Raw genomic sequence first — 14,646 nt, forward strand, 5'->3', positions numbered from 1 at the left:
CTTAGGTAGAGGGCAGTCATTGGCTAGGGGCAGTATGACCCAGAGACCAGTGATTGGTTACTACTGAGAAAGGCAGATCAGAAACGAAACTGATACTGTTTTTTTCTATACCGAGGATTCCCGGCCTGACGACGGGGAATATTCATGAGCATGTGAATCCATGCCAGACCCATGCTGGAGAACAACAGTTACAGGTAAGTAACTTGTTCCTTCTCTGACCACCCTCCTTGATGAGCTAAATCTTGAACAAAACCATGTGGCAAACTACCGACCCATCAAATGCTTTCCCTCCTTCGAAATAATCATCGAAAAAGCAGTTCTTCAGTTAAGCTAAATCATCCAATAGAAGCTCCTACAGAGCTATCGGTCTGGATTCAAGCCAAGATGTGGCAAGAGACCACCACCCTCGAGTTCATCAAATGATACTCATCAACTTGCTGGCTGTCTATTTTTAACATAAAGCCTTTGATCAGATTTTCCATTTACCTGAGGTTTGACTATACCTTCTACCTCGATGACTGACCCCAGCTCCTCCAGCTGGGTATCAACAGATCCCAGCACTGGGGCTTAACCTCCTGAATGCCACAAGGGCCCATCTTATCTTTAGTCATTTTCACCCTACTCTGGGAACTGCTAGGGGACCTCCCCGCTAATTTTGACTACAAGATCCACCATACATTGATGACATTCAGCTCTCCCTAAATCCATCCCATCAAATACTGCTATGAACTAATACAGTTTCTCAATCACTCTAGCATGGCTGTCAATCAGCTACCTGAAATTGAAACCATCGAAGGCAGAATTTACATTGCTCTGGTGCTCTGTCAAACTTCCTCCAACCAAGACACAGCTGAAGAAAACGATTTGCATGTGCCACCTCATCAGGTAGTTGTATTTCTTTTGAAGTGCCACTATTGCCGGGCTCACCTGCAACTTGTTCTCTCAGCGGTGCTTCCCGACAGATTATCTGAGTTGAGGTTGTCCATTCTGCAGACAGTTTTTTGCGCGCTTTTGTTAATTTTGGATTATCGGGCAACCTACCAGCATCTTGCTGGCAGTCCACTCTACCTTCAGTTTTGTAAGGCCTTTATCGGAGAGCAGTAACTAATCCTGAGATGTCACTTCCCCTTGAGTGGGAGCCCCTTCCCATGAGGCCATGGAGGTGAGGCCATTACCCAATAGTTCCCCTGTGGGTAGTCCTCGGCAGGAGGAACTCATGGGAAAGGACTTCCCCTCTGAATACAAAGGAGACCATCTTGGGAGAATGTAGTATACCAACCCTCTACCCACACCCTATACACCTTCCTAACCCATGAACCTTATCTTCACATCCCATACTCCTATGTATGTCTGTAAGGCGACAAGTTTAACATCCACTGAGATGAGGAAGAGTAAGGACTACCTGAGGAGGACTCCCTTGACAAGTACTGAGACGAGGAGGAGTTGCGGAACAATTAAGAGCCATGGTGAGGACACTAATAAACGTTATCATTGTTTTTACCCACTATTCATAAAAAGGAAAGGATTGACAAATGTCAAGCCATCCCTGGCGATGCCGCGAGTGAGCGTGGAGACAGCCCAGCGTGGAAGACGGAAGAGGCGAGTGACTGGGGTGCTGGCGAGGAGAGTTCCCTGATCGGTCTGACTTGGAAGAGACCGAACTGAAAGTGGGAAAAGCAGAAGCCCTGGCCTGCAGGGAGCTAAGATTAACGCAAGGTACTGGTACGTATGCAGATTGGCCTATAGGAGGGTATAAATGAATTAAAGCCCTGCCTCTGGTCCAATCCTATGTACCCTCTTGGGTACTTGCATCTACATATAATTTGTATATATCTCAAACCGAACATCAAAATGAATCATTCAAGCTTGTGTAATATTTGAAACAAGGCTTTATATTAAAGAGTTGTGCATATAGTGAACGCCCAAAAAGTTGGGGCATATACAATCAATGACACAGTTTATACATACTTAAAAAAAATCCTTCTGAACATATATTGAAATAACAAAGTACAATGAAACAAAACAAAAAGTTAAAAATTAAGGGAAAGACAGAAAAGTCATTAAAACATGAGAAATCAATGTAATGTTTCCCACACTGTGATAACATGAAATTGGGCAAAGCTTGAAAAAGGTAACAAATACTTTTTTTCAATAATTTGTGGTCAAATTGAGTACCTATGAACATTCAATGTAAACATTACTATACATTGGGGTAGGAGTCTGCCAACGCATGAGGGGGAAAGAAAGGAAAAAGCAAAAGGACAATGGAGCCAGGAGGACGACAGAATTTCTGAAGAAAAAATCCGGACTAACTGAAAAAACAAATTTTGCAATTGAGTGAGAGGTCCAATTTTTATCAGATATTCTATGAGGACCCTCAAATCCCCTCTGACGTGATGCGTTTCGGCGGTATCAAGTGAATGAAAAAGATGCTCTTCATAGCTGAAGAGATTGCTCCGCCTTCATCAGGGCAGTGATAGCAAGACCCTGTAAAAAAACAAAAGGAAGGAGGAAAAGATGACTTTAGTAAAAAAAGAAAAGGAGTTAGAGGAAGGAAAAAATGGAATGGACATGATGAAGGGAATGGTCTATACAAAACAATGTAATGTAGACAAAATGCAGTAGACTAAATGCAAACCAATAAATATGGTCATGTTTGCCAATCACATCATAACCATCTCTAGGTCTCCTAACGTAAGGGGATCCCCTGGTAGACTACCCGTGGGTCCCCCCCGTGGAGAACAAAAGATAATGGTGTGGGTTCCCCTTCAAACACAAATCGCATGGGCCCCAACTCCCCACATTCGTTCCAGCAACCTCACCGGGTATGCGACAGCAGGGGGAGCGGGCGAGAGAGCAACAGCAGCCGGTGAGGGCCTGAGTGGACTGGAAAAGTGACTGAGAAGCTAAACTGAACGTCACTTACCAAAGGTGGTGATGGAAAGAATAGGAGCCTGTGGCACATAGTCGTTTGTTCATGTATCAGGAAGTGCATGTAGTGATGAAAACACTGGGAAGTCCCCAGGGTCCAGGCGTCCTGATTGTCGGTATCCCCAGACCATGTAGATGGTATCTGGAAATATACAAAAGAAATGTGTCCATGTAATGTGAAATCCAGACCGGTGCAGGGAGATGGGGTCAGGGAGCTGGCCATATGGGCCTCCCTGACTTTGAAAGCGGGGCAGATAAACCGTGAGATTACCTGCAAGTTGTCCTGTATTCAACAAAAAGGATAGGTCGACTTCGGTCGCTGTGGAGTCACTGAGTCCTATGTGGTATCAGTGAAAAGAATTGGTGCATCACTTGGGTTTGTGTCCTCAGATGCGATCTGGCCCGTGATTCTGCAACTGGAGAGAAACGCAGTGGAGCAGAAAGAAGAATGAAAAGGTGGCACTTGGACGGGGAGTTGCCCGAAAAGGTACCAGAATGAGAGAATAAATGGCATGGGCACCATGATGGCAAAACCACTCAGGCTGCTGAGTTATGTCATTGCATGATGAAATACTGAACCCCCTAAGGCAGGGGTTTTAACCTGCCACTCCAGATGTTTTGCACTACAACTCCCATGATTACTTGCCATTGACTATGCTTGCTTGCACTAATGGGAGCAGTAGTCTGAAACATCTGGAGAGCCAAAGGTTGCAGACCTCTACTCTATGGCCTCACATATCAGCATCTTTGCCACAGCTCCCACATCCTCCCATAGTTTCATGGATGAGCTATAGTTAAGGCTCAGATGAAGAGAACGGTGGGAATGAACTGGGGCGTGAAGTCCTCAAGGGAAACTATCACTTCTAAAAACCGTGAAGTCAATGGCCCTCATTACACGGAAGGCGGTAAGGGTTAACGGTCACCGGTAATGGTACTGGTGACCGTTAACCCTTACCGCTTTACTACGAGGTCGCTTTGCGGGTTGGTACTTTAATGCCTGCTTTTTAGCAGGCGTTAAAAACCAACCCGCAAAGGGACCAGGGTGCTAATTACGGTACCGCAATTTGCGGTACCGTAATTAGCACCTTCCCCATTCCCATTATTCCCTATGGGGCGAAAATGGGAATGGGGGAAGGGCAATGGGGGAAGGGGGAATTACCGCCCCGCCAACCTTGGAATAGGGCGGTAATTCCCCTTTCCTCGAAGGCGGTGCTGGTATTTTACCGGCATGGACCAAGGTGCTAACAGCACCTTGGTCCACCGCCTACCGTGTAATGAAGCCCATTGAATAGATCAGACAACCACAAGCGTGTCTCGATTTATTTTTCAATTAAAGTAGTTTGAGTTAATTATCCAAATGTTAAGAGATTCTATGGCAAGACAGGAAGCTCATATTATGCATTTCAATCTTTACTCTGAACCACAGCAGCAAAGAATAAAAAACTTTGTAAAACGAAATTTTTTCCAATAAACATAACGTTATAACAATGCAATGGGAAACATCCCCGTCCAACATGTCGGGGAGGTCATGCCCTGGGGGTAGCCAGTAGGGAGCGAGCCAGTCCCAATATAGGTCCATTCCTTTAATAACTCCCCCTCTTTCTTTTCTGCTGACCCACAGCTAAGTCACACCTCTGGTTTTCTCTTAGACTGTGTGTTCGAAGTGTTACTTGTATCACTTGGTTTCAGGAAGCAGCGTTTGAGAGAACGCGTTTCTTTTCTTGTTACATTGTATGTATACTGTGAATTTCCTCAAGCAGGCAAGCGGAGCGTTTGTTTATTTCGCCCGCGTTCGCCTGAGGTGATTTCTTCGAGCGTGGCGTTCGCTCGTTAGGCCCGCTCTGTATTACAGAGGTGTTGAGTGCAGCCAGAGGCTTCGCGCATTGTTGCTACACTTTCAGTGACCTTTCCTTGTGGAAAGCTGCAGCGTTCTATTTACTCGTGCGCCTGCTGTAAGGCCGCGAGTATTTTGCTTTGTTTGTTGCGCGCGTCGACCGGCTCAGAACAGTTACATTCTGACGGACGACGCGCGTAGGCTAGGAAGCCCTCTGGCACACGCGGTAAGCGTGCTGCTCGTAAAAAGCAGGATTAGCAGTTCGGGCCTGCTCTCCGCCAAAAAAATTCTATTTTCGTAATATGTTCCCATTTTCTTGTGTACCTCAGTAATAGTGTTACAGTGTTTTGTGTGTTAAATTTTGCCTTTCTTTGCCCTCACACGCTGCTCGCTTGTTTGTCTGTGGGAATTCAGACATTGCCTATGTACTGCTTTGGTGGCCCTTCCCTAAGGTTTGTGGCACACTATTGAATTGAGAACTTACAACCTGCTCGGCTTGTGTTGGTACAGCTTTGACCCGGCTGTGTTTAAATAACGTTTATATATATTTATATATATTTTTTTACCAAAGAAATTGGTGCTGTCATGGACAAAGGAGTGCTTCCCTCCTCTGCAGATGCCAGCACTCAAGTACGCACTGCCAAAAAAAGTGAGAAGGTGGTTGAAAACATTGAGGATCAAGCCTGTCATTCCCAGCCTTTAGTGGCACAAGCTTATTCAGTCCTCTTTGGACTCCACTTTAACTGATTTGAATAACACTTTGGCCTCAGCCTTTGACAGATTAATTACCCGCATTGCGGATTTTCAATCCTCCCAGGATGCTGCCCCATCTGCGACGTCCCAGGCACCCAGAAAATGTAAGGTTAAAACTAAACATACCCAGGGACAACTCAGTTCCCTAGTGGCCATATCTCCTATTTCTTCCCCTAAGGGTAATTTAAAGCGTGGGTGGGAAGAATCTCGGCCTATCTCTTCCACCCCCTGGCCGGCCCCCGCGCCTTTCGCGCCGGTGGAGCCCCCTATTGATGTCTCATCCTCTGACAGTGCAGATGATTCTGATTCGCCCCCTAAGATGCAAAAAAGGAAGGTGACCTCAGTAGCCCCTCAGGGGGGTCCCCTGCTGGATGGTAGTGGTGTACCTTTCTTTGATCCTGCCCTGATACAACACCCCAGGTCTGCTGAGTGGCAACCCTCTGAGGAGATTTCCTCTTTCCTCAAGTTCTGGATCAGGCGCCCTATGGCCAAAGAGGATCGTAATAAATTCCGGTCGGAGTGTCCAAGACCGTTGCTCGCCGACAAGGTGGCTCTAGCGCCAGAAATAGACCAGTCAATGGCGGCTTTTCTTTCCCAGAAAGGGAAGGACCCCAAGAAGGGGGTCGATAAAGCGTGGCGTAGTTGTCAAGACAGACTGTTGGACATCCTGGGTCCAGTCACGCAGATTTTTGAAATGGCAGAAGAGGCGGCGTCCTCTAATACCCCGGTAGATGTTGACGCATTAAGGGGTTGGATCCAACGTACGGTATGCCTGCTCGGCAATGCTAATGCCTCCATATGTAGGGAGAGGAGAAAATCATTATTAATGAGGTTGGATTCCAAACTGGCAGACATGTCAGAGAGAGAAGGTGGCCCTTCAGCTCAGGGTAATTTGTTTGGGGATTCTTTCCTGAAAGATTTGTCAGCATATGTTCACACATTTACAGCGCTGGACAAGGCGCAGGTTAATATAAAAAAGGTTTTTGCCCCAAAGGTTTTTAACAAGGCTGGACGAGGTAGGGCCCGCTCCTGCGGCCGTTTTTCCCAGGGCTCCTCCCGCCCCCGCCAGTTTGCGCCCCGTGGCGCATACCATACCTCCTCTGCTCGAGGGGCACATAATCAGTTCTACCCGCAAAAAACTCCAGTTGGAGAGGACGTGCCGGCAGAGGAGCCGGAAGATCAAGAGGGCCATCAGGTAATTTCCGAGGTGCTAAAAGTTTTTTCCCTCAAAAGTCTAGGTGGCAGACTAGCCAGGTTCCTTCCACAGTGGGAGGCTCTCACTTCGGATCCTTGGGTGTTACAAACGATTCAGGGTTATCAGATAGAATTCTATGCCCCTCCTTGCCAGTTGTCCTTTCCCCTTCCTTTGGTGTTCGACGAAGTCAAACAATCCCTCATAGATGTGGAGGTACGGGATCTCCTCTCCAAAGGGGCGGTAGTCCCGGCCTCTTACAGGGCCTCTCAGTTTCTGAGTACCATTTTTCTAGTTCCGAAACCGGACCAGGGGTTTCGCCCAGTAATCAACCTGAAAGCTCAACTCTTTTGTGGTATATCACCACTTCAAGATGGAGGGAATTCATTTACTCAGGGACACTCTTCTCCCGGCAGACTAGATGGTCAAATTGGACCTCAAGGACGCTTACCTAGTGGTTCCCGTCTTTCCCCCACATCAGGAGTTTCTTCAGTTTCAGTGGGGGGGTCGGGTGTGGCAGTTTGCATCCCTTCCGTTTGGCCTGTCCTCGGCCCCATGGTGTTTCACCAAGCTCATGCGCCCTGTGATGGCTCTTCTCAGATCCAGGGGGATTCGGATCATAATTTATCTGGACGACATGTTGCTCATAGCCCAGAATTATCAAACTGTGTTCTCATCTGAAATTCACTGTGACCCTCTTACAGGATCTAGGTTTTGTGATAAATGTAAAAAAAATCCATATTGAAGCCTATGCAATGTATCCAATTTCTGGGCTTCAATATAGATTCAAAGCTTTGCATCTTTCTTCTCCCAGACAGCAGACTGTCCAAGATAAAGAAGGAAATTCGTCTACTCCTCATGAGAGGGAGGATCTCCCTCAGGCAGTTGGCCAGAGTTGTGGGGATGTTGTCGGCATCCATTCAGGCTATCTTCCCTGCTCCCCTACATTACAGAGCGCTGCAACGCTTAAAAGCCAAACATTTGCGCAGGTGTCTCTCTTACTCCCAAATGGTGGAATTGCCGCCAGAGGCCAGGTTGGAACTTCTGTGGTGGCTCAGGCACATGGAGGCTTGGAATGGCAAGGCAATATTTGGCCCATCGCCGGATGTCGTTCTGGAGTCAGATGCGAGCAGATAGGGTTGGGGAGCCAGATTGGGTCAGGTTTCCACAGGAGGGAAATGGTCGGAGTCAGAGAAACTACTCCATATCAATTGCCTAGAGTTGTTAGCGGGGTCTTTTGCTGTTCGGAGTCTCCTCAAGGATCAGGGGAATTGTTGTGTTCTCCTCCGCATGGACAACATATCTGCGTTGAGGTACATCAATCACCTGGGGGGTACCAGGTCCAAAGTCTTGGCGGATTTGACGAGAGAGTTTTGGCATTTTTGCCTCGACAGGGATATTCTCTTGAAAGCGGAATACCTCCCAGGAGTCGGCAACGAGGTTGCAGATTGGAACTCCAGGCACCTGCAGGACAGGAGCGATTGGATGTTGAACAGGTCTCTTTTCGCCCGCATAGAGTCCCTCTGGGGTCCTCTGATGATAGACTTGTTTGCCTCCAGACTGAATTGTCAAGTTCCCAGGTTTTACAGTTGGAGACCAGATCCGTTAGCTCTGGCCACCGACGCTTTCCTCCAGGTTTGGTCGGGTCAGTTGGGGTATGCCTTTCCTCCCTTTGCAATGATAGCTCGGGTTCTGGTCCAGGTTCGCACTCAGGCGGTGTCTCTGGTTCTGGTTACCCCCTTTTGGCCTTCTCAAGTTTGGTTCCCGGCCCTTCTAGAATTGGCAATAGATATTCCCCGTCTTCTCCCTCGCGATCCCCTGTTGCTGGTGGATCCGGAGGGTCTCCCTCACGAGTTGGTCTTGCAGGGACACCTTGCCCTTATGGCTTGGAAGATTTCAGCTCTTCCTGGTGCTTCAGAGGACTTTCGCAAGACTCTATGGCGGTCATCGGGGACTCCTGGGCGCCCTCTACTAAGGCAGGGTATTCCACAGCATGGAACAGATGGGTTAGCTGGTGTGTGGCTAGGCACCTCAATCCCGTTTCTGCCCCTCCTGTAGAGGTGGTTAATTTTCTAGTAGAATTGTTTAAGGAAGGGAAAGCCTACAGGACTGTTAATGGTTTTCGTTCAGCTATTTCAGCCGGTCACCTTTTGGTTAAAGGGGAACCAGGGGGTAGGCACTTTTTAGTGCGAAGGGCCCTCAAATCTATCCGTATTAAGGTTCCGCCACAGCCGAAGTATTCGGTTCTTTGGGATGTTAATGTGGTGCTGCAGCTCTTCAGGTCCTGGCCTCTTAATGAAGAACTGTCCCTGCAGCAGTTATTTGCCAAACTTGCTATGTTACTATGGCTGGTGTCTATTAAAAGGGTCTCTGATATCAGAGCTCTTGATGTGGATAATAAGATGTTCACCCCTCAAGGGGTTACTTTCTTTATCTCACGAAGGACTAAATGCATGACTTCCTCGATATCCTATCCAGCTTTTCCTGAAGATTGTAAACTATGTGTGGTCAACTGTTTGAAATGTTTTGAGATTATAACTGAAGGTTTTTAGACCTCCCAATACCTCTCAGCTGCTGATTTCCTACAGGAAGCCCCATAAGCCGGTCTCCCCTTCTACTTTGGCCAGATGGATCAAATGGGTTATGCGGGAGGCGGGGGTTGACGCATCCTCTTTTGGTCCCCACTCAGTCCGAGGCGCTATGGCCTCTAAAGCAGCCTTTCTGGGGGGTAGTTTGGAACAGATCCTAAAAGCAGCTGACTGGTCAAGGGAATCAACTTTTAAGACATTTTACCATAAGCGTATTGCCCATGTAGCGGTGAATGTAATGCAAGGGCTTTGAACTTGCATAATATGAGCCTCCTGTCTTGCCATAGAATGTCTAATCCCCCACACTAGCGTGAGATGGGGGTTTAGATTCTATAAAAGACAAGGAGGCGAGTATTATCCCACCCACCCACCCTTACTGGTGTCGGTTGTTTCAGAGGGCAGTTGATGACTTCGATGCAGGAGGAAGTGGGAGATTGAGCTCCAGGTTGCAGAAGGTTTCAGCCCCGGCGTCTCCATGGGAGTTTGTTCTTCGTTCTACGTGGAGAATGTGTTCGGTGGTCGTGTGAAAAGGATCAGCGTCAGAAAGAGGGGGAGTTATTAAAGGAATGGACCTATATTGGGACTGGCTCGCTCCCTATTGGCTACCCCCAGGGCATGACCTGCCCACCATGTTGGACTGGGATGTTTCCCATTGCATTGTTATAACGTTATGTTTATTGGAAAAAATTTCGTTTTACAAAGTTTTTTATTCTTTGCTGCTGTGGTTCAGAGTAAATATTGAAATGCATAATACTCGCCTCCTTGTCTTTTATAGAATCTAAACCCCCATCTCACGCTAGTGTGGGGGATTAGACATTGTTCTCCAGTGGGTTTGCCCGCTCTTTGTGGACTGCCAGTACCACCCACCGTGCATGTGCTTGTGTAAGGTGCGGGGTTCTTTTCTTTTAATTGTCTGCACGGTGTATTGGGTACCTCCGTTACTTGTGTCCTGACCTGGATTCCCTCTGCGCTGATCGCAGTGCTTTGCATCAATGATCTGCCTCACCCTGTAAGAGGATTCAATTCAGCACTACAGCTAAGTTAACGCCTAGTCTAGAATACTGAATGAAAACCCTTATTGATATATCTTTAGGTCCAGTTCATGCGTTCTGGATGACTACCCCTATATAACACCCCTCTCTTGGAATCCCCCTGACCCCACTGAGCCAAGAAGTAGTTCTGTTTTGCAAGTTTAAAAGGTTTATTTGATAATTTAAAATATATATATATCACACTTTATAATAAATTAATAATTGAATAGCACACTTAATCTGATATGATAAAGATCAACAACGGAGAATCTGGCACTAGCACACTTCTTATAATCACTAATGAGTTGACATGAAATGGATAAGGTAGCACACTGGTAAATAGGAACAAAAGTATAATGTGGTAGAGGATGCTTTATGTAAGCTCAGGTGGATGCAATATTCAATGAATGAAATGCAGTATAGAAATACTCAATATGATTTCAACAAAACAATGTAATCACTTTTCTCTGGCAATCCCCTACCCCCCTTGATGCAATGCAAGGAAATGGAAGGAAGCACACAGTTCTCAGAAATGCAATCAACTGTAATTCAGTTCACCCCAGCAAGCTTACACTACAGAAAACAGATAGGAGTTTTGAAAACACAGGCCCAAATGCTTTGATATGTGCTAGCAATGGATGAGAAATATGCTGGAAATGCTTTTTAATTCCCTTTCAGAGGTTCAGGGTGAGTGGTATCTAGTTAATATTAGTCCAGGCTCACACTAGCAATGAGGCAGGGATAGTTAGCAGGTTAAACGAAATTCTGGCAAATGGAAGGCAAGCAGCAGCAGTTTTTACATGTGAAGAAATTTGCAAATCGCGGTAAAATTCGCGGATGCGTGTTCCGCGATTGCGGTAAAACTAGGAATGCGGTTCTAGGTGCGATTCAAAGCTAAGATTCTAAGCTTTCAAATAAAAGTTATTGCAAGTCTCTAGCACAAACGGTTGCGGAGATATGAGCGATTTTGTGAAGGTCGTTTTTCAGATTTGAAATTTTAAAGTTCAAAAAGACAAGTGCAGCTTGCGACTAGAAAATGACAAGTGACAGCTTTACAAATGACAGGTGACAGTTAGGAGGCAGTTCTACTTAGATTAAATAGATTGAATTATATTATTTTAACTAAGAGATTGGTTCTGCACAGTTTTGCTATGTACTCACACTATATTCTTGAGTGAAATGGGCCTCATCACGGATCTGGTCAGGGTTTTAGACTCGCCTCTGGTCTCTGCACTTCACAGTGATCTGGGTCAGCTCTCTCTGGTTCTCTGGTCTGGGTCTCTAGTTCTGGATAGATTGAAGTCTCTAGTTTGGCTCTCTGGAGGTTTGATGAATTTGAAGTCTGGATCTCTGGATGTTGTATGGTCCGGCAGAGTGCGTTGCAGCAAATGGAATTGAAGGTCCCTATCTGTCCTGTCTGTCTGCTTTTATGTGTTTAGAATGTGGGTGTGTTCTAGCATCACTGACCCTACCTCTCTCTCAGCTTCTAATTGGTCAAACTTCCATTTATCATTTGATTGGGGAATGAACTGTGAGTCAGAGGGATGTCATTTTATGGCTTGCAGATAGGACACTCCTCTGTCAGATTGCACACATTCTATATTTGATAATAAAAGACATATTTCACAGTTACACAGTTGCTTGAAATTACATATACATGGTGTGGCTGAATTTAGCCATGTCTTTGTCCAAATCTGCTGTTTCTAAGAGCTTGCATTCAGAAATGGTACATAATTGACTTTTTAACTGATTTTTCAATTTCTGACATTGACCCAACTTTACATACATGTGCGTAGGAAGTATGGACATTAACTGATGAAGTTTCAGATTTTTAACATGCATACATTTAGAGTAATATCCTCTTTTCCGCTAAAACCCCCCTGAACACGCCACCGGGTCGAAAAACCTCTTAAAATGTGGGCAGAAAAATCACAAGAATTATGGTATCATTTATAAAATTTTCACATGTCCGCTCTATGAGTTATTCATCTTTTTAGAGTTATGTTCTGGCTCCAAAGGGGTGTGGTTTTCCTCCAGCACAAGGTTGAATTTCTGGTTGTTCCAGTTCTGCCAAGCCAGCTTGCTCTCACAGGCAGTGCCCCTCCCCTTTCCTCAGGAGGAAGCCACTTTTTACGACCATTTACGACTCCTGCCAATAAAACCTTTGCCTGAACCAGGACAGGGCTTTGTTCACTTTCCTGCAGAGCACAGGTAATTCAATTATCAGATAGATGGCATATCCTTAGTGTGAGCAGCAAAAGGGCAGCTAGGCCTGGGAACACAGCTGTGACTCAAGTTTCACTCCTGATGGGGGTAGTTGCCAGGCAAATTGGAATCTCTTTAAGCTGTCATTTCTGTTCCCCAGTTTCTGCATTCAAATAAAACTAAACATTTTTACATATGCAGCTAGAATGCTGATTCTAAGTGCAAAACTATGACATTTAAACAATTGCAACCTATGTGACACTCAAAAGTAGGTCACTCAGTCAATTTAAACATTTAGATTTTTTTAGTGTCTTTCAGTCCAAATTTACTTAAACTGCTGAAATCCACAGCGCAGCCAGTCTTGTTATAAACCTTGTCTTATGATCTTCATTTCCCAGATTTTGTAGGCACACAAAACTCCATTCTACCAATGTCTGCTGGTGTTCAGTGAATATTTTGCACCTATTGCAATGTTTGAAATAGGCACTTTGGCTTGCCTTCAGAGAAACACAGGGTGGTTTTAAACTGCCGGCTTTTGGATAGTGGTGAGTACTGGTACTGCACCCATTTTTGGGATTTAAGAAAATGAATTCCCAACAGTTATGGGTTTGCTTTTGGCAATCAGCATTGCCATTCCCAATGGTTTCAGACTACTGTGTGGGTAGTCCAATGGTGGTTTTAGGCAGTGTCCTTCTGTGCCCATAACATCGGCAAAAATGAGTGGCAGCCTATTCTTCATGCATTTCCCTGTGCATTTTCTGGGAAGCTCTGGCCATCATGAGGTTTTCCATGTCAGTACTGCACAGTTTTGAGGTAGGGCTCGGATGCATGGGTAAATACATCCCACAACCCCCCCCCCCCCATCCCCCCCTTACTACTCTGTGTCGCCCCCACCTCGCCCAATAGTAAATCAAGGCGGCCTTGAAGTGGCTTCAGCAGCTGCCTGGGTCATGGCCTGGCCGCTTTTTTCGAGATGACGCCTCTGCGGGCAGCATGGGCGGCTGGGGCAGTCACATTGGACACGGTAGTGGTGCCACACTAGTCACTCGCCGGCTATGAAGGTGGAGGCGCGACTCTCCGCCAGGCCGCAGCACCGGGCAGGTGTATTAGCCCAAGCGTGCATCGCCGTCACCACGGGGGCTCGTCAGAGCGAGTGGCATCGCGTCGCGAGACCAAGACGCAGCCGTTCCGATTAGCTTCACTGTTGCCCGGAAGACCACCTCTCCGTTTGGAAAGTGGCATTGGTCAAAATGGCGAGACGGTCTTGTTTACAAAATGACACCTTTGACCGAGCGTGTGCTTGACTGAAGCACATGTGTATATTTAAGAATAACTTGAATAGCTTAGGGGCAGAAGGGGGTGTCACCTGGGAACTACATTTGCTTTCGTTTGTCCTCTGTGGTCTAACACTGGATAGAAGGCACGGCCGTGCAGAATTAGTCTAAAGGATGCTTTGCTTAAAATTGTGTCCACACACATCGCTCGCTTTTTATTTAAGTACGATTATTCCTTTATTTGGGATCGAGAGAATACATTATCTCCCTATTTAAATTATGCACACTTCTTACTGAAGATTGTTGTAAGCACGGGTGGTATAGTGATTGATGAAAGGTAACCCTCCCTCCCCCCCGCCCCTATGCCGCCTGTTGTAGCTCAGTGGTGAAACTCACCTTAAAGCATGCTTCCATGATTACCTTTAAATTGCATGTGACAAAGGTGCTATATTCGCTGGCAAAAACGCCAGTCCCTGGAAACCGAATGGGTATTGGCGTGCGGCTCTTCTGTGCCGCGAGGCCAGCATAACCGAGCATAGTTTGAAAATAAGAGTAATTGTGTAAATAATATGAAGGCGAGATGGGTGCCTTGTCTTCTGATGTCGCCCTGTTTGGTTTTTTTCAGAGGGCGCACCTGCTGGATAACACCGAGAAGCTGGAAAGGTCATCGCGGCGGCTCGAGGCTGGCTACCAGATAGCGGTGGAGACCGGTAAGGCTGCTACTGCCAGCGCGCACACGGTCTTGCTCATGCACAGCCGTCCCCCCAACGCCTGACATTTCAGGGGGACTTCAAAGGCGCGCACAGACAGCAGCCCGAGATGTGCTTTACATATCGCA

At 46.5% G+C, this 14,646-nt stretch overlaps 1 protein-coding gene across 5 annotated transcripts in view; it reads left to right on the forward strand.

Annotated features, from left to right (window-relative positions):
• VTI1A (vesicle transport through interaction with t-SNAREs 1A) overlaps nt 1–14,646 on the forward strand; it is a 1,940,034-nt gene that overhangs the window by 702,169 nt on the left and 1,223,219 nt on the right. For all 5 annotated transcript variants that reach the window (XM_069611796.1, XM_069611795.1, XM_069611794.1 and 2 more), the window contains one exon: nt 14,434–14,518. In XM_069611796.1, coding sequence (XP_069467897.1) covers nt 14,434–14,518 — 85 coding nt within the window. The remainder of the gene's footprint in view (nt 1–14,433; nt 14,519–14,646) is intronic.

This window comes from Ambystoma mexicanum, chromosome 8 (genome assembly GCF_040938575.1).
Source record: "Ambystoma mexicanum isolate Mex_15411 chromosome 8, UKY_AmexF1_1, whole genome shotgun sequence".
NCBI lineage: Eukaryota > Metazoa > Chordata > Amphibia > Caudata > Ambystomatidae > Ambystoma > Ambystoma mexicanum.